This window comes from Mus caroli, chromosome X (genome assembly GCF_900094665.2).
Source record: "Mus caroli chromosome X, CAROLI_EIJ_v1.1, whole genome shotgun sequence".
In the NCBI taxonomy this organism is placed as follows: domain Eukaryota; kingdom Metazoa; phylum Chordata; class Mammalia; order Rodentia; family Muridae; genus Mus; species Mus caroli.
The window spans coordinates 148,960,874-148,985,065 of NC_034589.1; the positions used below are offsets into that span (position 1 = coordinate 148,960,874).

Consider the following 24,192-nt stretch of genomic DNA (forward strand, 5'->3'; position numbering starts at 1 on the left):
ACCTCATACTTTATTTCTCAGGCTGTACCACTCATTATTAAGTGATTCATGACTATCGTTAAAGAACTGAAGCAAGAATTGTTGACTCTAAAAAGGTTTTATTCTGAAGCTGAAGGGCTCCACTCAGCTTAACTCTACCTTCCACCTCATTCCATTTCTCCCACTAAGCATAGTCCTTAATAGGTATCTAGTGTTTTTTTTAGAGTTTGCATGAATAAAGGAATACTGATATGTGTCTTAGTAGATAACATCATCTAGTGGGAAAGTATAAGTTGGGTTAGAATCCTAGCTTGATCACTTACTGACTGCATGACCTTGGGCATGAATCCTGTATCTCAGAGTCCTTGTATATTAATTTGGCATAATACCGTATCTCTGTCTTCATATAGAATATTTAATGAGCTTGTGTTTGCAGGTGTCTAGCCTATGTCTGTACATACTGGATCTCAACAGTAGCTTCTTTACTCTCGCCAGTATTTCCTTATAATTCTAACCTCCTTCTAATTTTATAGTTCTTGATCTAGCTGTTGTTGAAGTCATTATCATAGTGCCTCTGATAACCTTAAAACTAATTCTCAGCATTCTGCCTGACTGGCCACTCAGGAGATCTTCTGAATTTTACTTCTCCTTAAAGCACTAACTTACCTAATTCATCTGGACCCATTCCTCTGTTCTGGTCCTGTATGGGTGTCTGTTTTCTGTCTTCATTGCCAAAACACCTTGACTGCTGACACATAACAGCCCTGAGTTCCTCCCCATCAGTGGACATGCAAAGAAGGAAGATGAGCAGTTCTTAGTGAGACTATATCATGCTCTCTTCAACTCCCCTTCTCTCCTAAGGAAGAGGGAAAATTGGCTGGGTGGCTGTGTAAGCAAGGGTGGCCAGCAGATGTCATGTTGTTAAGACCAAGTAGACAAACTCGTTTGAATGTTTTCTTGAGGCAAAGGTAATGCTCCCTAGATACTGTATCTTAAGTAGTCATGCCTCTCTAGCTTAAACCACCTCTTTGTTTTTATTCAGTCTATTCTTTTCTCCATGTTGCCAAGAGCATCAACATCTAAAGAAATCGATGCTGGACTTCTTTCTATTATTTCTTTCCCGGCCTTTGCAGTAGAAGATGTGAACCTTGTGAATGTGACCAAAAATGAAATTATTTCCAAGCTTCAGGTAAGCATTGGGTGTGTTTGTGCCCTCTGTTCAGCATTAAATGCCACATTCATGTAATAACATGGAGCAACTCATTCTAGAATGACTCACAGAGTGTGTCCAAAGAGAGGCTACAGGCAAAAACCAAGTCTGAGTGAGGAAGGAACTTGATTTTCTTCTAAAATAGCAGAACTTGCAACCAAGCAGCTTCCTTTGAACTCCAGTCCTTATCTTTGTTGCATCTCTAAGACAGGGCTGTACTTGGATAGTTAACCCTTTAGAGGTTATAGGAAGACTCTTTGAGATTCTCCTGAAAGCTCTGTAGACCCTGCCTGAACAAAATGGCATATCCTAGTGCTTGCTGTGCAAGCAGGAGGACCTGAGGTCAGATTCTCAGCACCCATTTAAAAATCCAGACCCAGCAGGACACATCCATAATTCCAGCAGTGGGGAGGGAGAGATGGTTGGATCCCTAATGTTTGGTGGCCAGCCTGACCAGCAGAATTGGTCAGCTCCAGGTCAGCTAGAGACCCTATGTCAGAAAAATAAGGTGGACAAGGATTGAGGAAAACAGCTGACATCAACCTTTAGTCTACGCGCGTACGCGCGCGCACACACACACACACACACACACAGATGCACATGCATACACTTGAGTACATACACATAGACACACACACAACAGAATAATACAGAAATCCCTGTTCTGATTAATGGGTAAAGAAAATATGATGCGTACACACACATTGGAGTATTATTAATCTATAAGAATAAGTATGCCATTTGTAGGAACATGGATCATCGTGTTAGGAAAAACATGTCAGAAATCAGCAAAGGGAGAGAGGGATAAGTTAACATGGAGAAGAAAGATGAGTATTGCATGTTTTTTGATAACATGGAATACACACATATCACATAAAAAGAGAAAGGTTGACTTTGAAGAAAAGAAGCCAGTGGGTGGAAGAAGGGAGGTAGAATGGAATAATAGGTAAACAAAAGCAAAGTATTATGACAATGTCATAAAAATATAAAATGTGTTGAAATATTTTTACTATGAAATATCATAATGAAACATTTTTGTATGCTAATAAAGATTTTAATGGTGAAAAAAATCTATTACTACATTCAGTGAAATGTAGTAATGAATCACTAAGCTGAAATCATATTACATTTTCAGCAAGTAGAAATCTATAAAATTATCCAAGAATTTCATTTTCCTAAGTCAAAGCTTACATGCTGATTGTCCCACATATATTCTATAAGAAATGCCTTTGTCCCTTGGAAACCAAGCAATTGAAGAATCTCTAATCATATTCTCAAAAGAAAGCAACAGGGAAAGTCAGGCTCTATGGAGAAAAGGGAATGATTTAGGTAGCTACAGTTGAAAGGGCAGTTGTAATGTGCTTAAAGGACATTGCATCTGCATCGAGTCCCCTGGGATGATTCCCAGAACCACACAGAACTTGGACAGGCCCCCAGGACAAGTAACAGCCAAGCTTGCCAGGATAGCACCACCCCCAGAAGAAACTGAGAAATAGGCATCCAAAACTGCCATCCAGGGATTTGGACATCAGATAAGGCACCATTGCTCCAAGACTCCTTTCTTGGCAACAAGCAAGCTGGAGAGGAGCGCTAACATATGCAGCCAGTGAAGCAGCCACCACATAATGAGTGCAGGAAGCCCTTCTTCCACACCTCCACCTCATAACCTCTTCCCCCTCCTCCAAGCCTTGCCAGGCCTCTGAAATATACCCTCTTAAATATGCACATCTCATGTGCAGTGAGTCTGCACAGTATCCTTTTAAGTTCCCAAATGGCTTCTTCATTCAGTGGCTTCTTCACCTAATATCTTCACCTCTGTGTCTGATACTGTAAACCATATGGAAAGAATGGCCATTCATTGAATTCTTGATAATCATACTTGCAGCCCCTCCCCCAATTCTGATGGAATGTTTCTTTATTCTCTTCTGAGTGTTATCAAGTCTGAATTTGCTTTGCTTGGTATTTAGAAAAGAACTCTTTTCATTAAAGCAAGGAATACTGGTCCATATTTCCTCCTTGAAAGGCTCATGGAAAAGAGGTTGAAGGACTGACTTAAAAAAAAAAAAGGCAAAGAAAATTCTTTTGATTTCATCTGCTCTGTTTTTCTTCACCTTACCAGGGGCGTTATGGATGCTGTCGCTTCCTTCGAGATGGTTATAAAACCCCAAGAGAGGTTGTATTTAAATATTGTTTCTTATGTTCCTTACCTGCTCTATAGCTACTTGCCACAGTGTCATTCTCCCTCTACTGATTATAATTATATGTTGAATGTTGGAAAGGAAAGTATTAATTTTAGAGTCAGAAAGCCTGAAATTATATAGAAAAGAATGATCATCAGGTCAAGCAGTAATGTAAAACCAGCTTGTAAATCAAGGATGAATAAGTGTAGCCTACACGTTATTTTTTAAAGACTATTTGTAGCCTTCTCTTTGGGTTTTATTGCCTAGTGACTAATATAATGATATAAATGAAACAGCTGGATCATCTGCTAAGCTTTGTGATAGGCAAATTACTATTTCTGATTTAGTTTCTAAAATTTTTCTCAAATTAGCATTTCCCCATGATAGTAGACTCCTAATCATACCAGCCTGTAAGCTGTATTGACTGAGACAGGCAAGGGAAACCCAGTGAGGCACAGTGGCATTATGTATGAAGTCTAGCATTCTTCTCTAAAAGCTTTGATGTATTTGGTTCTAGGATCCACACCGATTGCATTATGACCCTGCCGAACTTAAGCTCTTTGAAAACATTGAATGTGAATGGCCTGTGTTCTGGACTTATTTAATCATAGATGGAATCTTCAATGGTGATGCTGTTCAGGTGAGAAAATAATGGGCATTTTAGTCATAAGCCTTTTCATCCCACTGGTAAGCTGATCACTATTAGCAGAGAGTCATTCAAGAATTCATTTCATTTTTTCAGTTGCCTGTTGCTATTTTTAAACCTTTCCAATGCCTAGTGAATTAAAGGAACAGCTGTTTTATTGATTTGTTCATAATCTGTTATTTGGGCAGAGCCACTAAGGACAGATTGTCTCTGCTTCTCCTCTTGTCACCTGGGATAGTTCATAGGGCTAGAGGACCTACTATTAATAAGATAGCCCCCTCACATGGCTGGTGAGTGAAGTCTGGCCGGCAGCTAAAGCCACATGCTCAGCTGATTCTTCTCTATGTGCCTCACTTGGGCTTTTCACAGCAGTAGAACCTCTGAGTTATTAGACTTCATGCTGTAGTCTTTTCCCCAAGAATGTAAAAGCATAGGCTGCCAAGCTTTCTTAAGTCTATTATAGAACTGGCAACGTCTCTCTTTCACATGGTCAGTTAAATGGCTGTCACATATTCAAGAGCGGGGGTCAGGGGACCTGGACAAGGATGTGAGTGCTAGGAGGCATAGCTCCTGTGCATCTGAGACAGGTATCCTTTTCATTCCTTTCAGATCAGTCGGGTACTTTGCTGCTGTTAGTGATACTCTCAGATAACATCTTGTTGAGTATATCAACCACCCAACTGTCTCCCAAGCTCTGGCTTTACTCCCTGTTCTTCCCATTCTCTATACCTGAGCCATTGGGATTTCATTAAAAGACAAAGTTAGATTATGTGCTGCCCTGTAGTCATCTTTCTATTGCTGTGACAAAGTATCTGAGATAAAGAAGTTAACAGGAGGAAGAACTCCTTTTGGCTGTTTCAGAGGTTTCAGCTCTTAGTTGGTTTTGGCTTCATTTCTTTTGGTCCTTTAGTATGGTATTATGTTGTAGTAGGTATCCTATAGTAGAAGGAAACTATTTCATGTCAGCCAAAAAACAAAAAACAAAAACAAAAACAAAACAACAAAAAAACCTAGGATGTGTGCAGGGCAAGAAGCTAGGGTCCCAGTACACTTTCTCCAGGGTATAACCCCAATGAATTACTTTCTCCAGATAGGCTCTGTCTGCTAGTCTCTACTACCACTCAATAGTGCCACTGTTACCAGGAGTTCAGTCTGGCTTCTCAGAGCCCATTCTCATCACATCCCAAGTCTGGAGGAGAGGCCTGTCTCATACATTTTGACTTTTGAAAGCCCAGTGCTCAGGAATATAGACAGTAAGCTTAAAAGGTTAAAGTCCTTTCATTATTTGTTCTTATGTTAGAGTTTACCTTGGGCCTTCTTGTCTTTTATTCTTAGTATTGGAAGCTCTCTGAATGACTGACTCTGAATTTAACTGAAAACCAGACTTAGCAATAATCAAGGGGATAGGGGGAAGCTAAGGAGATTAAAATTACTATACATTGTATTTTTTAAGGATATAAAGAGTTTATTCTGTAACCATTTTAAGTGTCCATGATCCAAGAACACAGATTTAGGTTACCCCAAGCTCCATGTTCCAACATGGAAACAGTTTCATTAAGTTTTTTATATTTTTATAGAAGAAACAAAGTCCTAAATGAAGGCAAGCTTAAAATACATTGATGGCATAGGTACACCACAGAGGCAGGTGCAGGAAGATGAGGGGAGCTTTTCTATAGGCCCCAGACTGCTGTCTGAGATTTTGGAAGCTAGTGGTCAAGTTAATAATAAAAGGTTTTTGTTATTTGTCACAGGATATTAGTTCTAACTGAGAAGTAGGCAAAGAATGCCTGTTGTGTAGGGCTAGACCCAGTCCAAGATAAGTCACTAGACTTTGGACCTGCAGCATGCCAATCTCTCCGTAGTACAGCCAATCAGCCTCTGCAGATACAGATGCCTTTCAAGAGCTTTCTCTTCACATTTTCAAGAGCTTTCTTCGCTCCCCTGGTGGCCAAGTGTCATATTTTGTACATTCAGGGGCCACATAGTTTATAGCCAATATTCAAAGGTCCTTATAGCTAGGAAGGCTCTTTTTGAGAATCTAGTATAGATGAAGTAAAGGGAGAGAGGAATAATACCTGGTAAAGACTACCAAGAAACTCCTGGATTTGAATTGCTTTTTACCTTCTGTGTGACACATAAATTACTGTATCTAAAATTAAGTAATCAAGAATACAGTTTGACCTAATGGAGTGAATATTATGGATGAAACAAACATGTCTAAAATAACTGGAATTTATATATTTTTCATGAGACTGATTATATATTTCCCCATCCCTGTATTTACAGTTATTTTTACTCAATGAACTATCTTACTTATATTTCAGTGGTTAGAAATGAGGCTTTGGAAGAAGTCACTATAGAATTGTCTTCCTTTTTATTAGTAAAATTCAAATATTGTTTTCATTTTTAATACCAGATAATCATACTATATTATATTAGATACTAAGTCAAGAAAAATTAAAACTTATGGCATAAGACATGACCAATGTTCTTGTTAGACATTGATGTTTTTTGTATAACTTATTTAGACATTGATGTTTTTTGTATAACTTATATAAGAAAAAAATAACCCAAATCTTTATATATTTTAAGCTAGAGGAAATGAAATTAAAGTTTAATTTAAAAGCTATGTTTTTTGTTTTGTTTATTTGTTTGTTTATTTTTTAGTTTTTCAAAGTAGGGTTTCTCTTTGTGTAGTCCTGGCTATCCTGGAACTCACTAACCCGAAACTCAGAGATCCACCTGCCTCTGCCTCCCAAGTGCTGGGATTAAAGGTATGTGCCACCACACCAAGCTTATTCTCGTTCATGTGAGCTCTCTATCTCTAAATTATACTGAACAATGAGTGTATGTATGTATATGTTTGAGTATATGTATGTATATATGATATGTATATATTTATAAAGACAATGGAAATTTTTGAATCTTTTAATACTAGTTTTGAGTAAGGTAAAGATAACTAAGCAGTCAAAACAAAAAAGCATGCTCAAATGAAAGGATACAATATCTTTTGTTACTTCATTACTGTATCTCAATTTATAATGCTCCCCACTTATGCATCTCAATTTATAATTCTCCCCACTTATGCTCTCCTTTCTAGTTGTCATATTATTAGATTTTTCTTTTAGCACTATAAGGGATCAAACCCAAATCCTGGGCTTGCATGCAAGGCAAATACTTTACCACTCATCTACATCCCTAGCCCTTGATGATGTGTGTGTGTGTGTGTGTGTGTGTCTGTGTGTGTGTGTGTGTTAAGCTACTTGAGCTGACAGTGCTCCCCACAAGAACCATAGACTAATGAAAACCTCAGTACCAGAGATGAGAAACCTCCTTTCAAATGATTAGGCCGAGTCCAAGCAGCAACCAGGGCAGCATAGACTGTTTATTGATGGGGCCCTTGCTTTCCTCTCAGAGGTTGAGGGCAAGCCTCTGTTGTTGAAGATACCTCACAGTTAGGACACAGAGCTTGGATGACATGAGCTGGATCTGACCTAAAAGCCTCTTTGTGCAATCTTGCTTCCTTGTTGACATTTTAAAATGTTATAATTGTGGTCACACTTTGCCATCCATAAATTTAAATGATCAGAAAATGAGATCTGGAAGTATAATTGACTGAGCTCTCCAAAAAGCCATGCTTAAATAGCTGGTGGCTGGTGACGTTTTCTGTCCTACTTCTTTCCTCTTTTGTGATGTTGTTTTTTATCACTGCCTTTTCAGTGTAATGGGAGTGTTTGCTTCAAAAGCTGTCATTATAATGAGAGCTGCATCCTTATAATGGTGTAGATGGAGCATAGTACATGCATTTCCTTTTTGTCTCACATTCGATTTTTGCAACAAATCAATCTTTCTTGCTCTCTCCCGTGTGTGTGTGTGTGTGTGTGTGTGTGTGTGTGTGTGTGTGTGTGTTTGTGTGTGTGTGATGCTGAGGATGAAACTCAAGACCTTGCATTATAGGCCGCCACTACCACCAAGCTACAATATCAACCCCAGCAAATATTTCCTAACCAATAGACATTGTGTATATATGTCATTTGTATGTATGTGTAGTATGTACATGATCATGTATGTGTGTAGAGTATGCTCACATGTGAAAACCAGAGGATGATGCTTGGTATCTTGCTTTCTGTCTCTCTTTACCTTATTTTCTGAGATAGGGTCTTTCACTAATAGAACTTATCGACTTAGGTAAACTGGCTGGTCAATGAGTTTTGGGGAACCATTGGTCATAAATGTGCCACCAGGCCTTTTATATGGACTCCAGGGATCCAGACTTTTTTGTTGTTGTTGTTGTTTTGAGACAGGGTTTCTCTGTGTAGCCCTGACTGTCCTGGAACTCACTTTGTAGACCAGGCTTGCTTCAAACTCAGAAATCTGCCTGCCTCTGCCACCACGCCCGGCCAGACTTGGATCCTCACAGTTGCACTTTGCTGACTTGAGCCATCTCCCCAGGCCCTTGAGCCAAAAAAAAAAAAAAAAAGAAAGAGAAAAAAAGAAAGGGGGTGGGGCTCCTACTTAAGCAGAAACAGAATATGTTGCCTAACATTTCAATGTTTAAACTTGTTTGGTAAGGCATATTTCAAATATGAGAAAACTTAAGAATAAACTATTGAAATGAGAATGGCTTGGGGATGATGTGCATGGTATAAATGACAGCTCTGTGGAAAATTTGAAGACTAAACAGCTACTTTCTTGGGGGCTACCCTTGCCCTCTCCCTGGAAACAAGGCAAGTGGGGCTTGGCTCAGGGGCAAAAAGCAATGGTGTCTCCCTTCTCCTAACATTTCTGACAGCCAGTCACTCTGTTCTACAGCCAAGCATTTGTAGCCCAGAGGCCTGTTCTGTTACTGTTTCCAAAGCTGTACTGGCATTGCATAATTAACTGCCAGACCTCTGTCACACTAAAGATGCTGGGGCTGTTTTCCAGGTCCAAGAATACCGAGAAGCCCTGGAGGGAATATTAATCAGAGGCAAAGATGGGATCCACTTGGTGCCGGAGCTCTATGCCATCCCACCAGACAAGGTAAGCAGGTGTCACCAAGCCTTCGTGGGTCTCATCTAGACTGAGTGAGTTAGGGCTTGACTTGTTTGGTATTCTCTACCCACATTTTAGGACATATGACCTCTTTTCCTCTTTAGAAATCACAAGTTGCTTCTAAAAGATAGAGCTTTCCTAGTTATCATAAGGAATTATAGCTTTGAGGAACATAAGGAACATATTTGACCATGGATGTCCTAGGGAGGTGGCATCTAAAGACCTTTGAAGCATACCTGTCCCTAATCTGTGTTTGAATCAAGCCCATATACACTTTACCAAAGGAAATGAAAGCCCCTGGAACCTGTCCAATCTAGGATTCCACCTAGGGACTAGACCCCAGGTTCTGGGCCTTCACACAAAGCCACACCACTTGCTAATGGGTAGTATATTTTACAGTTAGTAGAAGTGTCTACACATTGGATGCCCTATTGGACCTTTGAAAGTAGTGATGTAGTAGATTTTTCTTTTAATTTCATGTAGAACATACATTTTGATGAGCAGTGACTTGTAATTTTGCCCTCCAGATATGTGAGGCAGAAGGATCAGTAATTCAAGGCTACTTTGTATGACTCTCTTACAAAGGAATGTTTAAAAATATACATTTTAAATGAGTCTGAGATTTGATCCTTACAAGGCATAAAATTTCTGAGTATTACTTTGGGCCCTAATCTAGAACAGTGGTTCTCAACCTTCCTAATGCTGTGACCCATTAATACAGTTCTTCATGTTGTGGTGACCCCCAACCATAAAATTATTTTCATTCCTAATTCAAAACTGTCATTTTTTGAATCATAATGTAAATATGTGATATTTCCAATGGTCTTAGACAACCTCTGTGAATGGGTTGTTTCACCCCCAAAGAAGTTGCAAACCACAGGTTGAGAACTGTGATCTAGAAGGAACTATTAAATGTTACATAAATGACTACTTAGACCAAGAGAAAAGTCAAATGAAGGAGTTGAGTTTCTATAAGAAATAGAATATTCTACATCTGGAAGCATTGGATTATTTCACATTGATAATAGCCCACTTAGTCAGCTGGTTCACTTCCAGATTCACTGTGGCGGCGGGGGGTAGGGAGTTTCCTTGCAATGCCCCTATCTACTCAGTCCTACCTAGACTGTTGGGTTTGAGCTTCCAGAAACTCCATATTTCCATCATAGCATGGCAGGTGTACATCATCCAAGTGTTCATAGGACAAGTTAAAGATAAAGACTTCTGTTGTGTCACACCATACTGACTAAGTTATGAAGTCTTCCAGGGATGTTTGTGTGTGTGTGTGTCATAAAGTCTTCTGCAAATTACTTCACTTTACATTTCTATCTGTATGCTCTGGATGGTGTGAATGCTGATAAGGGTAAGGGGTGTCAAGGTCACTTTCCATAGCCACATTTTTATATTCCATGTTCAGATTGCTCATACTCTAGTACTGTGGCATCAATGGAAGGAAGCTGGAAACCAAGCAAGGGAGAATGCATTATCTTCAAGGATAGTACACGTACTTTATGGTAGAGACTAGTCATCCATCCCTGCTCTCCCAAAAGGCACTAACCATAGTAAATACTTGGTATCAGGGCTGCGCTTTGCTTCCTGGTAGATAATGCTGGTTGTACATCACAAAAATGTTACTCTACAACTCTCTCCTAAAGACCACACTGACTTTTAGGTATCTACTTGTCATTCAGTGTCCTCTTTATTTGGTGTACTTAGCTTATATGCAAGGCACCAGCGCTGGACAGTAGTTTACCTTAACCTCATTTTGTGTTAGCTTTGCAGGTGAGAGTTTGCAAGGTTCTTCAGTCACATCAATAGCATATATATAGAGACCACTGGAAAAGAATCCTGCAAAGCACCACAAACCTATATGGCTCCTTTGTGCAAATTAGAAAAAGTCTGGGACTACAGTGGCATGTAGCCTGTATGCTTGGGCAAGGTGTCACCATCTATGGACCCTCCACTGCACAGCTGGGGACTAGAGAAAGGATGTCCAACAAAACTGTAGTGAGCAGCTGGCCATGCCTTGCACAGCTTAGGGACTAGTACACAAGATTGTTCTATATCTAGAGGTATTGTAAAAGCAGAACTAGGCTGTGAGATGGATACAGAGGAAAGATGAAAGTGAAGATGTGGTGCAAGTGCATCTGTAAGTAGTACTTCAGAGAAGGACCAGAACAGAATTATATTCTAGTGGGAAAGTGCAGAACAAGTGCATCTTTTGTTCTTTGCATTAGATCGTTCTCATTCCAATTCGTTGCAGTCTTTCTCAACAGTTGTGTTTCAGTGTGTTTGATGTGTATTTAAGATGCCAGTCAATTGTAAAAGTAATGCTATGAATTGTAAAATATATATAGGGTTCTGTAGAAAGAAGAAAACATTTATTATTCCTAATGTTACCACTCAGTAATAACCACTATTGCATTTTGGAGCGTCTCCTTTTACATCAGTATTTCTTGCAATGTGTGCAAACCTTAAGTTCTTAAAATATTTAGTATCAAGAAATAGAAATCTTTAATAAGTATGTTAATGATATCAAGATCAATCCACAATGCTAAGAATGAACTCTCCTTACACACATGTGCATGCATACATGAACCCACACAGAAACTTGTGATATAAGTTTTTCCCCTAGAGAAGGATAAATGTTTCTCTTTTCTTCAAGTGACTGGTATTTTTTCTGGAGGAAAAAAATGGTCAGAAATATTACCTTAACATTTCAGTGACTGAAACCTTAAAGTGGGCATGGGATTTAGAAGGAGAGTCCTCAGAACAAGCAGGCATAGAAGCTTACATTGTTGGGACCAAAAGAAAGAAAGGCATAAGAGCTTACATTGACAAGATAAAGCTCCCAGGAAATTACACTTTCTAAAGGAGGTGGGCTGGCAGTGCTGACAGCACTCTAGGTCTGCCTCATTGCACAGTGCCACCTTCTGGTAATTTTTTCTAAGGGATGGTAAGGCAGAGGAAGAAAACAGGCTTGACATCCAGCTATGCATTGTCTCTGTACAGGCTGCTGTGGGGCGTGAGTTTGTTCATTTTTTATGAGAACAGCCATCCAGAAGCATGAGCTGTGGAGCTTCCTGCCGCCCAGGCTCTGGGTATAGAGCAGGCACACTCAGCTCCCAGCACCCGTGCTCCCAGTTGTGCTTATGGAAGGAACACTGGCCTAAGACCAGGCCAAGATTTGAAATCCCCTTCTGTTGCTTATAGCCATGGGACACACTGAAAGGGGAACATTTTGCCTTTAAGTACATTATCCTGTATTGCACAGAATTGGTCTGGAGGCACAGAATTGGTCTGGAGGCTGAGGACTATTTTATGACTTCAAAATTTCCTCAAGTGTAAGATATTGCTGGCCTTTGTATCCTCTGATGTTCTGACCTTGAACATTTATTTCACTTTCTTTGCCAGGTGGATGAAGAGTATAAGAATCCTCACACAGTAGACCGAGTTCCACTGGGAAAGCTGCCCCATCTTTGGGGACAGTCCTTGTACATCCTCAGCTCACTGCTAGCAGAGGTAGGCTTTCTGATTAGAGGTAGAGCCATCTGATTAGAGGTACAGGAAACCAGGAAGAGCAACTTCATTATCTTCAAGGTTACCTGGGCTGTATTGGGCCCCAGGCTTTTCTCAGGCCTTGAATATCTGTATTTACAGTATGCCAGTTCAGATCAGCTACATGAGATACTCCCTGCCTTCCTCTCGACCGAATCTCTGGTATGTAGTTAGAATCTGCTTGCATTGTTGCTCAGCAGACATGGTAAACATCTCAGCCAAGACTAGCACAGCTGATCCTGGAAGAGCTAGGTATTGGGAGGTTATTAGATGGGCTAGAAACTCTTCCAGCCCAAGACACAGGAGGCAGAGTGGCTCTTCACATCTCTCCGTAGAAAGAGACAGCAAGTAGTTCTTCAGACACCAAAGCCCACACCAATCCACCTCCTGACCCATTCCCTCTTGCTCCCAGACTTCTGTTGAAAAGGCTTTAAAATGAATCTCCCAGTGTTAAATGAGAAACTTCAGCTGAAATTTTGGTGTGGGAAAGGAGCCTAAAGAAGAAAGGGACTGCCCTCCAGAGGCTGGCCAGCCTGTGTGCTTTGCCACCTCTAAAACTGGGGGAGAGAACAGTGCATCAGAATATTACTGGGTTACTGGTGTGGCAAAGGCCAGTGAGAGATAGCACAGTGGCCACTTGACCTGGGAGCATTGCTTCCTGAAGTTGTTCCCGGGTATGTTTAATCTCCCAAGTTTCATGGTCACGTCTTTATATATCTTTTTGAAAATCAGTCCTGTACCCAGCTAGCTCAGGAACTTTTGGCAGGTCTCTTAATCTCTCTGAGCCTCAATTGCTTCACCTGTAAAGTGAAAAAAACTGGGTTTAATTGTCCAATGCATTTCAGCTCCAGTTTCAGTAAATGTGGGGTGGGAAATAACTAAGTCCACTCATCTGAGACCTCCTCTCCAACATAAAAACGCCTTCCTTTGGGCCCAGCAGTGGGCTCCTCTTTCTCAGATCACCTTCATTCCTTTGGAAAACTTGCCTCGTTTCTAGAAAATGAAAGAAGATGCATTTTTAAAGAGCTCACTTAACAACATGGGGAGTGTTTTCTGTTTCACAGCAGTCAGCCCTGGACCAGAGTCTCTCAGCCTCTTTCTATAAACTTTCACCTCAGCGTCTCTACATGCAGAATGGTGATAGACATAGGAGACTCCAGTGTGACAGTGCACATGCAGGGACTTAGCTAGCACTAGTAATAGCTTTCTTTTCACTTATACAGTGTGGGGGTGCATTTGAGAAGCCCTCAGAGTTAAGCACCAAACAGGTAATACATTTCTCAGTAGCATTCTGAGTAGCATATTGTGTTATGGAGAAAGATTCAACAGATAAGACTAAAAGGCTTTTGAGTATCTGAGCCCCCAGATATACCACTTTCCAGTGTAGGAGCAAGGAAAGTCTTTGTTAAAGTGGTGTTTCATAGTATTAATGCTCCTCTCTTCTTAGGGATTCCTTGCCACTGGTGAAATTGATCCCTTAAATAGAAGATTTTCTACTTCAGTCAAACCTGATGTTGTAGTACAAGGTTTGTGAGCATGTTTACTATCCATCTCTAATGCATAGAATCAATGTTAGTTTTCATTCACATTATTCCTTACTTCCTTAATGAAATTTTTTACAAAGTGTATTTAGCCAGGTTCTAGCAGTGCAGACCTGTAATCCTAGTACTTGAGAGCCTGAGGTAGGAAACTCAAGAGTTCCAAGCCAAGCAGAGGAGGTAACTGAGTTGGTAAAGTAGCATGCATGAGGCCCTGGCTCAATTCTCAGCACTATATAAACTGGGTGTGGTGAGAAAAGGAAGAGCAATGGGATCACAGAGAGCTTGATGCCAGTCTAGCTTACATAGTAAAACCTTGACACACAAACAAGGGGAGGCAGGGAATGTGTGTTTGCCATTCGTTGTGGAAGTATTTATATGAAACCTTGTATAACTCAGACAGGCTCCCAAAGCAACAGGATTCCTTCCACCCACAAATTTACTTCCTACAGAGTAATTGTTTTCTGGAATCTAAACCTTGATTGTCACTAGTGCACACATAACTGTCACTCATAAAGTGGAGTCTGAGCCTGGTAAAAAGAGAACCCAAGTGAAGTTCATTGTCCCATGGAGGTCTCAGGTCTCACCACCTGCTTCAACCACCTCTTCCTTCCTCTTTAGCCAGCTTCTCTTCCAAGAAGGTAAGAAGCCCAATGAGATTACCTCTCCCAGAATCCTCACAGGCCAGGTCTTAGGGCTGGTAGGACTTTTGTTCTTCTCCAAGAGATCCTGAAAACAAAGGAGGTAGCGACAGAGGAAGCTGTCAATCTAGGTCTGCCCTATGGTAATGTATGCACTTAGAAAAACAATCCCTCTTGTTTCCTCTCCCAAGTCCTGGCAGCTCTGGCACGGTTCAAGTGAGTACCTTGTGTAACACATTGCCCCTAAAATAAGCCTTATACCTTTGTTTATTTGTTTTGTGTATTGTTTTTGGTCCTTTAAACCAGTCTTACTTTGTAAATCTGGCCAACTTTGAACTCACTACATAGCCAAAGGTGGGCTTGCATTCACAGAAGTCCTCCTGCCTCAATCTCCCAAGTGCTGAGATTATAGGCATGAACCATGCCTGGCTTAAGCTGTGCACTTAAGGATTCACTGTGAATATGACATCATTAGTATCAAAATGCTTTAAAAAGCATCAGGTGGTATGTGTTAGGTAATATTCAACTCTCAGAGGCATTTCTATGTATCGTATGTTCAGTACTTCTCAGCCTATGGATACGATGGTAAGATTGGGGAAAGATACTCTTAACAGTAGCTAGCCTATGTTCTCTGGCCTGAGGCCCTCTAGTTTCCAAAAGGCTCTGCTGCAGCTGGGCAAGGTACCAGCTGCTCTCTGTAACTGTCCTCCTCTTCTGCACCTGTCCAGACTCCATCCCTTTGCCAACACACTGCTTTCTCATAAAGGCAGGCAGTACTGGTATGGTAGATACCATCCAGCCATCCCTGATGTGGCCCTAAGCTAAGACAAATTTTTGCATAGACTACCAGCACCTAGATACTTGGAGGTCCCTGCCAGCCAGAGAGCCTAGGGCTCAAACATCAGGGATGGGTGCTCCTTCTCATCTGTGGGGTTTTGTGCTATGCTTCTAAGTGGGCCAGAGAGTCCCACTTTACCAGGCTCTACACTAAGAGGCCTGCTTTCTTTTCTGGAAGCTGCCCTCTCCTATCTCTTAAGGTAAAGCATTCCCTGTTAGCAGACTCTGCCTGGCATCCCCTAAGGGAGCTGTTTTCATTCCTAACCCTATGTGAAAATCACACAAGGGATATTTAGATAAATGCAGACCCAGAGGGAGGCAAGGCATTATTTCTGATAGGGTAAGTTAACACTTACATACCATCTGACACCTGATGCTTTTTAAAGCATTTTAATACCAATGATATAATATTCACAGTGAATCCTTAAAAGAAGCCACAAGAATTACCTAATTAGCCCACAATAACTGAGCCAGTACTGGAACCTATTGAAGACCATTTCTAGAAGTTCTCAGACCATCCTACACAGTGAGGGCACTTGACACATATGCATTGTGTGTGCTGATGTACAGTGAGGAGAGAGAAAGGCTGGAAGTGCAGTAAAGCAATTGCTATCATTTCCAAAGCCAACCATGGAGAAAGGGTTTAAGACAGCAGACACAGATCTGATGCTAAGTTTTTGTTCCTGTTTGCAGTTGCTGTTTTGGCAGAAAACAGTCACATTAAGGAGCTGTTGAAGGAGCATGGAGTGACTGTCCAGAGCATTGCTGATGTGCATCCGATTCGAGTCCAGCCAGGCCGAATTCTTAGTCACATATATGCCAAACTTGGTAGGTCACGGGAATATTGGGGTATGTTTGACAAAGAGGGGCTTTTCAGGTTCTAGGTTTGGATGTGAGGGAAACTTGGTTATAAGTTCCGAAGAAGACCCGGGCACAGCAACCAGTAGGTCCACTTCATTGTGAAGAAAAATGGGCAGGCAAGCATGTTCCCTCAGCTGGCTCAGCTCTTACTGCCATAGGAGCACCTCTGTTTGGCAGACATGTTGGAGAATAAACCACCCTCTTTGAAATGTCACAGTTGAAAGAATCACTGGTATCTCGATATAACTTCTGTTACCTATGGTACCCAAAATGCTCATTTTACCCATTAAAGTGGGAAGCAGTTCTCATTTCTTAGAATCTGAATTCATTTAGTTTATGACTACTAAATAAATTCAAAGTCTATATTATTAAAGTCCTTTTAATAGGCCTACTTGATATAGCTCAAACTGGCATTACTCACATCCATGCATAGAGGAGTAGAATTTGTTTCTCTTTTCTGCTTTGTTCCACTTTTAAAAGGTATTAGGAAAACAAACCCCAGAGTATATTATCTAACATAAAAATAAGGCCCAGTCTTCGCCTTGGTCACTAGTAATAGCTGTTACTTTATTTTCTCTAATTCCAGTTTTCCTTCATATTTTAAATAGGACGAAATAAGAATATGAAATTGAGTGGTCGACCGTATCGGCACATTGGTGTCCTTGGCACCTCTAAACTCTATGTGATTAGGAATCACATCTTCACTTTTACACCCCAGGTAAAAAGAACAGGCATGGTGGCCCATGGTAGTGCATGCCTTTAATTTCAGCACTGGGGAGGCAAAGACTGGCGAGACTCTATGAGTTCAAGGCCAGTCTGGTCTACATGAGTTTCAGACCAGCTGGAGCTATGCTGTGAGACCCTGCCTCAAAAAAAGTGCAGGCAAGTAGAAAACCAGCCAGCATTCTCTTATTAGGTTCTCTTTTCTGTCTGGTAAGCATTTCTATGTCAAAACATGGAAGAATTTTGTATGCAAAGGATCAGATGAAGGTATAGAAAATGTTTACGCTAGGTATTCAATGAATGTTACTTGAGTCAAATTGGGTATGTCATCACTTCCAGACATGAATATTAATAAAACTCACATTGCTTTATAATATGATATGTCACTTGGTTCATATCACCTAAACTTAATAGTCTCTAACCCTTGTGAAAGTTGTCATAGGACCCACAGTATGACAAACAACTGGAATGATTTTCAGGTCCCAACCCCTATTGAGATTCAGAATATGTTAACTATGGAACTTATCTTCAGAATTCGTGTTCCTAAAGAAAACTAACCTAACAGAAGCACACACTAATGTTTTTGGGTTTTTTTTTTTTTTATCTACTTGAACAGCTAGAAAGATAAACAATGAGGTCACTTTACCAGTGTGAGACATAGCATGGACTCCTGCATACCTGCCTCAGTAGCTGCCACTTTGAACATTGCAAACCTTGGTACCAAATTCCAAATGCAGAGCTGAGTGCGCACTAGCACAGAGGTCAGGAGACCAATTGGATTTTCATCATTATGTGGCAGTTCTTTGACCCTCATTAAGCAGGCATCAGTCAGATGGACAGTTCCCAGCTCTTCCTCACCTTGAAAGTGTGAACCGAAGATCCCCAGAAGGTGTAGAAATTACAAGACTCTTGATATGCCCTTGATGGTGAACAAGGCACTTACATCCCTATGGGAGGAGTTGAAGGCAGGTCCACCAGCATACCTTTCCTTTCATACCTGTGTAGCCATATTTCCTGGGCAGGTGACACATTGTTAGGTCTCATCTCAGAAACAGTGGTTCCCTGCTCAGAGGATTGAGGCCAATACTGAACATCTTCCTAGGCAACAGGGATTAGTGGAGCCCTGGATGACAGGTGTTAGGTGGGAAAAAGTAAATGGTGGCCCTTGACTTGGCCTGTTCTGACTTTCAGTTCACCGACCAGCATCACTTCTACCTGGCCCTGGACAATGAGATGATTGTGGAGATGCTGAGGATCGAACTGGCCTATCTGTGCACCTGCTGGCGGATGACCGGCCGACCCACTGTCACCTTCCCTGTCACGCACACCATGCTCAGTAATTTCATGATCTCCACCTGTTGGGTCATGGGCTCTGACCTAAAAAAAAAAAAAATGTTTAGGACAGTTCCTATGGATGGCGCCAAGTACTGAAGGGGCTCCGTAGCAGTTTGACTTCTGTGTCTAAGGAATCTCTTGGGCCATGATGGTTTTGATTGGGTTGCTGTTGGTAAGACTGTTTCAGTGCATTGTACTCCCACATAAAGAAACTCATTCATCATTCTTTTTCTTAGCAAATGATGGATCAGACATTCATCCTGCAGTTCTTTCTACAATTAGAAAACTAGAAGATGGCTATTTTGGAGGTGCTAGGTAAGTCAGGATTTCTTTTCATTAAATAAGGATAACATAGACCTTTCTAAAAGTCTTCTGTCCTTTCTCTGCCTTTCATATCAATTTTCTAAACCTAAACACACAGAATTTCGAGTAAAAAGGAAATCAAAACTAATGTAATTTCATCTCCCACGGAAAGCTTAAATCTGATCTAAAGCAATATTTGGTTGTTCCTTGTTAAACGTTCCTGGGCACTGAAAGACCACCTGCATAGAGAAGTGAGCATGGCAGTCTCGAAGGTGTTGTCTTTCGTGGGAGCTGAGGATTTCTATCTAGTGTTTCTCCTAAGAGACATGGAAGAAAACACCAAGCACCCAAGGCGGGGTCAGCAAGTGCTCAAGAAAAGCCACTTGAGCACACTCTCACACTGACAATAACAGTTCACACAACCTTACGATTTCACCTTGGCACCTCATTAGTCCCACAGAAGTCATTGTCTAGCACCTTCCGTGCTATGAGATCTATTGGGGTTTGTTGTCCTAAGGTATGTCTCTCCTTTGTATGATTCTTAGACCTTAGGTGACTAGGGTTGCTGGCTTTACAGGAATCCCCTTCTTTCCTTTTTACCTCTGTGTGACCCAAGGTAGGTGATTTTTCTTTCTCTGAAGTCTCTATATCTTCATCTCCATGAGTCTCTTGGAGTGTGTCAGAAGTAAGTGACCCCTTCTTGTACTCTCCTACCTGTTGCCACAGGAAAAGCATTTAAAAAAAAATACCTCTTGCCTTACTATTTACACTCTATCTTCATATGCAGCTCAGTGTGCCAGGAACATTTCCATTATGTAAATCTCCAGACCATTTTTCATCTTACAGAATTCAAATACCATATGCAAGAAACAGCTTCTTGCTGCCCTGCCTATTCCAAGCACCCTATCTGCTTTGTGTCCCCATGGTTTTAGGCCAGACAACTTGTGCAATGTAAAGTCTTTCTGTTATTGGCTCATTTCTCTATTGTCTTTCAAGGTGCACTCAACTGTTTTTCTAACTATGGACGCAAGTGATTATTTTCCAGCTCCTAAGCTACCTGTGCCTTGTAGCTTCCTGTAGGCCCTGCTGTTGTCTAGAAGTAGCTTCCCATATAGGGTGTCCTTGGTCTCTTGGAAGTATCAGTCAAACATCCATCAACATATACTTCGGAGCAGTTTGGCTCCAGCTTAGATAAGTTGCCACCTGGCATACAGCATCATGACCAAAACAAAATATAGGCCTATGATGGAGTCTCATGCTACCAAAAGCTTTTGAAGTAACTGTCTTGCTTTGTGTTCTCTTTAGCCTCATAAACCCCACTTTTTCACCTTCATCAGAGAAGAAGTCCCCATTGCATTTTGGTTTTCTGATCTACCTCCCAACTCTAGGGCAAAACAATGGGAGGGAGCCTTAGAATTTTCCTTTGGCTCTCCAGAAGAAGGCTTTTGTCTAGTGAAGGACAGGCTTTTTGTCCCCAACTGTTGTTTTACCATAAGCCTTTTGCCAGTTGAAACTCAGCCACCTGCACAGGTGGTTGTATTGCATACTCTGATTTACTCTGTAAACAATTCTGTTGTGGGTTCTTAGGTTCTTACACATATTAACTAAATTCTGATCTCTTGTTACTAGCTCAGAGCTACTAGCTCTGTTGTCTTCCACTTCAGTATCTGACATTTCCGTAGGGCAGAGACTACATAGCCTTCCACCAGTATCTCGAGTGCTGACTCCTCTTTAGCAAGCCCCCAGGCTTCCTGTTTTCAGTGAAATGTTTCTCAGCCCACTCTAGTAGAGCCCATGCAGGGTGAACTGCTATCAATCTGAGGATGGTAGGTCAATCCAATGCTTCCTTCTAGAGAGAACCTTAACTCTGAGGCACATGTCTTCCATCATAAGTCCTCTGTACCCATCTCACCATGTTTCATGGCAGAGACAAGCATACTAGGAAAATTATTGCTTCTGATCCAGTTGTTAAGGAAGAGAAATCTCAGAGGTTGACTCTAACTAAAAATGTTTACTCAGTTTATTTTGTAAAATTGTTAACTAACCAGGAAAATAAGTTTGTATTTGTTAGTTTTGGGGACAAAAACTAGGCATGAAATGTGTTGACTTTTAAATGTTCTGTCTTTTCACTTGATACTCGTGAATAAAACTTGAGAGACATGGACTTATTTTGCCCAGACTGGCTTCAGACTTTGTATGGAGCGGATCCTCCTGCTCCTATTTCCCACGTGCTCACATTACAGGTATTCTTACCATGCCCAACTTTGCTATTGAATTTTTGGGTTTGTTTTTTGGCTGATAGAGGGCCAATATATTTATTGACTCCTGCAGAAGTGCTAGCTAGCTGTTGAAGAGTTTCACAGTGATTCATAGTGAAAGTCTGCACCCCACCTGTATCCCTAACGAAGTACCTTCTTGACAGAGTAAAACTAGGAAACCTGGCAGAGTTCCTTACTACCTCATTCTACACACACCTGACCTTCCTGGATCCAGACTGTGATGAGAAGTTGTTTGATGACATCAGTGATAGGAGCTTTAGTCCTGACAGTGAGCCAGACCTGGGAGGATACCTGGAAGACAGCAGTCCTCAAGGTACCTTGTGGCAAGCATCTTTGAAATATTGATTGCATTTGTTCAAACCTTGGCACTATGATAAAATTGCCTAAGACCCAAATACAGAAAATAATTGACAAGTAGGCTACAAGCAAATAAACAGAAATAAGGTTTCTGAAGATTCTGTTCACTAAAATGAATAAAGTGCTAATCTAAGAACCTAATTTACTAGGGCTAGAGACATGGCTCAGCGGTTAAGAACACTGACTGCTCTTCCAGAGGTCCTGAGTTCAATTCTCAGCAACCACATGGTGGCTCACAACCATCTGTAATGGGATCTAATGCCCTTTTCTGGGGTGTCTGAAGACATTGACAGTGTACTCATATAAATGAAATAAATAAACAAACAACTCTCTTTAAAAACAAAAAGAACCTAACTTACACTGGTGCCCTTGAAAACAGGACTTCATAAGCTTGTAGGAAACTCTCAGGTACAGACTGTTCATAAATTGCTTTCTTAAAAATGTTTCCCATTTATAGGCCGGGCGTGGTGGCGCACGCCTTTAATCCCAGCACTCGGGAGGCAGAGGCAGGTGGATTTCTGAGTTCGAAGCCAGCCTGGTCTACAAAGTGAGTTCCAGGACAGCCAGGGCTATACAGAGAAACCCTGTCTCGAAAAACCAAAAAAAAAAAAGTTTCCCATTTATTTACTGTGTGCATACGTGCATGTGTGATATAATATGACATATATAATATATAGAGAGAAAGAGGTCAGAGGATAACTTTTGGGAGTTGATTCTCTCCCTCCACCATGTGGATTCTGAAGATTGCACTATGGTTGTTAAGCTTTGCTGTAGTCCCCATTGCCTGCTGAACCATCTCATCAGTCCTCTATTTGTTTTAAGATAGTTGATTTGCACCAGCTGCTCCTGGTGCTCTTTACAGGGGTTGTCACAGCTATTTAAATTCTGACCTGAGAGTGAACCCAAAGCTTAACACATGATTATACTGCTGAGCTACAACCTTAAGCCCTTACAAAGAACATTCTTAAAGGAGAAACACATTGCTTGACTATTGAAAAGAATGGTAAAGTGACCTAGTTTTGATTAGATGTGAGTGGTGAAACCCCACACGTATATAACATGTCTTAATCTGAACATGATTTTGGGTCAGTGTGACCTGTTTTTTACTTTTAGATAACATTTTTAAATGATACAGAAAGCTCCATAAGGCTTAGCTCACTCTTAAATTAAAGACAGAATGTTAGCTAGTATTCTTCAGGTTGTTTTCATATTCTACAGCTCACCTTGTGACTTAGACTCTCATTCTAGATTTGGCATAGAATGAAGATTTTTTTTCAAGCAATAAATTTGTACACACATATGGCGTACCTGTCACTAACTTTATCCTTGTGAGTGGAGGTGCAAATGTATGTTGCTAAATGTTGTTTACTCAACAGCTTGTTTTCATTGATTCTTTTCCTTGGTTGTCCATTTGTAGAAAGCCAAGATGAACTTGACCAGTATATCAGCCACCTTCTTCAAAGCACATCCTTGAAGTGCTACCTGCCCCCTCTTTGTAAGAAGTCAGAAGACAGCCATTTTTTCAGTGCTATCCACTCCACTCGGGACATACTTTCTGTGATGGCCAAAGCGAAGGGTTTGGAAACTACATGTATGTTATTAAATTCTTCTGTCCATTAAGTTACATTCTTTTATCACAGTGATGTATGGATATAATTTAAGTCGATCCCAAAAGGCAAGAAAAATGCCCCTTCCTCCAACCTTCTACTTAGATGTGACCACTTTCAGCTCTTCTAGATGTTTCTTCTGCAATTTCCATATCTCCATATTTCTGAAATAGTATGTATTTTGTTCTGTCCTTGAGGCATCAGTTTGACCTACAATGTTTTAGTATGTGTAGAAGGATTTGGCTGTCTTAAATTACCACTCTTCTATTTTGTTCCCTAACCTACTAAAGGAATTATCTAAAAATTTAGTTAAATCAGTCTTCACATTTACAGTATACATATAGATAGCATGTTTAATTGAGCATTATAGTGTAGTATGATTATTTTCCAGTCCTTACGTTTTGATATTTCTGAAATTAACATTGTCATTTTTGCTTACTTTTCTTCTAAGTCTCCCAATGTCCCTACAATACAAATTTTCACAACATGAGTTATATTAGTGAGTCTCTTGAGTCTGTTTCTGGATAATATGTTTATTTTTTAATATGTCCTCACTTCTATAAAATGTTGCCTTAAGTATACAGATATTTTAAATGAGTTCTTTATTAAACATATTTATACTTAATCACATTTATTTTTATTTGTTTTGTGTGAGTGTAGATGTGGGTGTACATGTGGTTGTCAGAAACAGCTTTTAGGGATTGGTTTTTCTTGCATCCTGTTGATTCCCAGGATTGATCTAAGGTTATCAGGCTTGGCAGTAAGCACCTTTAGCCACTGAGTCATCTCACTGGCCTACATATGTTTTGGTCAAATTATTTCTATTATTTGGGGGATTATAATATATTACATCATTTCCCATTTGTACATCCAAATTCTCCTATATATCCCTTTGCTCTCTTTGAAATCATGGCCTCCTTTTTTTCATTAATTGTTCTTTTTTTTAATTTTTAATATTTTTTATTACATATTTTCCTCAATTACATTTCCAATGCTATCCCAAAAGTCACCCATAGCGCCCCCCACTTCCCTACCCACCCATTCCCATTCTTTTGGCCCTAGCATTCCCCTATATTGGGGCATATAAAGTTTGCAAGTCCAAAGGGC

At 40.6% G+C, this 24,192-nt stretch overlaps 1 protein-coding gene across 4 annotated transcripts in view; it reads left to right on the forward strand.

The window, feature by feature from the left end:
• Phka2 (phosphorylase kinase regulatory subunit alpha 2) overlaps positions 1-24,192 on the forward strand; it is a 77,275-nt gene that overhangs the window by 29,851 nt on the left and 23,232 nt on the right. For 3 of the 4 annotated variants that reach the window (XR_002377155.2, XM_029473161.1, XM_021153153.2), the window contains 12 exons: positions 1,022-1,168; positions 3,309-3,362; positions 3,887-4,009; positions 8,942-9,037; positions 12,461-12,568; positions 14,052-14,130; positions 16,314-16,448; positions 17,090-17,199; positions 18,396-18,540; positions 18,776-18,854; positions 21,265-21,434; positions 22,896-23,069. Coding sequence is in view for 3 of the 4 variants with exons in the window: in XM_029473161.1 (XP_029329021.1) it covers positions 1,022-1,168; positions 3,309-3,362; positions 3,887-4,009; positions 8,942-9,037; positions 12,461-12,568; positions 14,052-14,130; positions 16,314-16,448; positions 17,090-17,199; positions 18,396-18,540; positions 18,776-18,854; positions 21,265-21,434; positions 22,896-23,069 (1,420 nt within the window). In the remaining variant the exon portion in view is untranslated. The remainder of the gene's footprint in view (positions 1-1,021; positions 1,169-3,308; positions 3,363-3,886; positions 4,010-8,941; positions 9,038-12,460; positions 12,569-14,051; positions 14,131-16,313; positions 16,449-17,089; positions 17,200-18,395; positions 18,541-18,775; positions 18,855-21,264; positions 21,435-22,895; positions 23,070-24,192) is intronic. The other variant, XM_029473162.1, reaches the window with a different exon arrangement.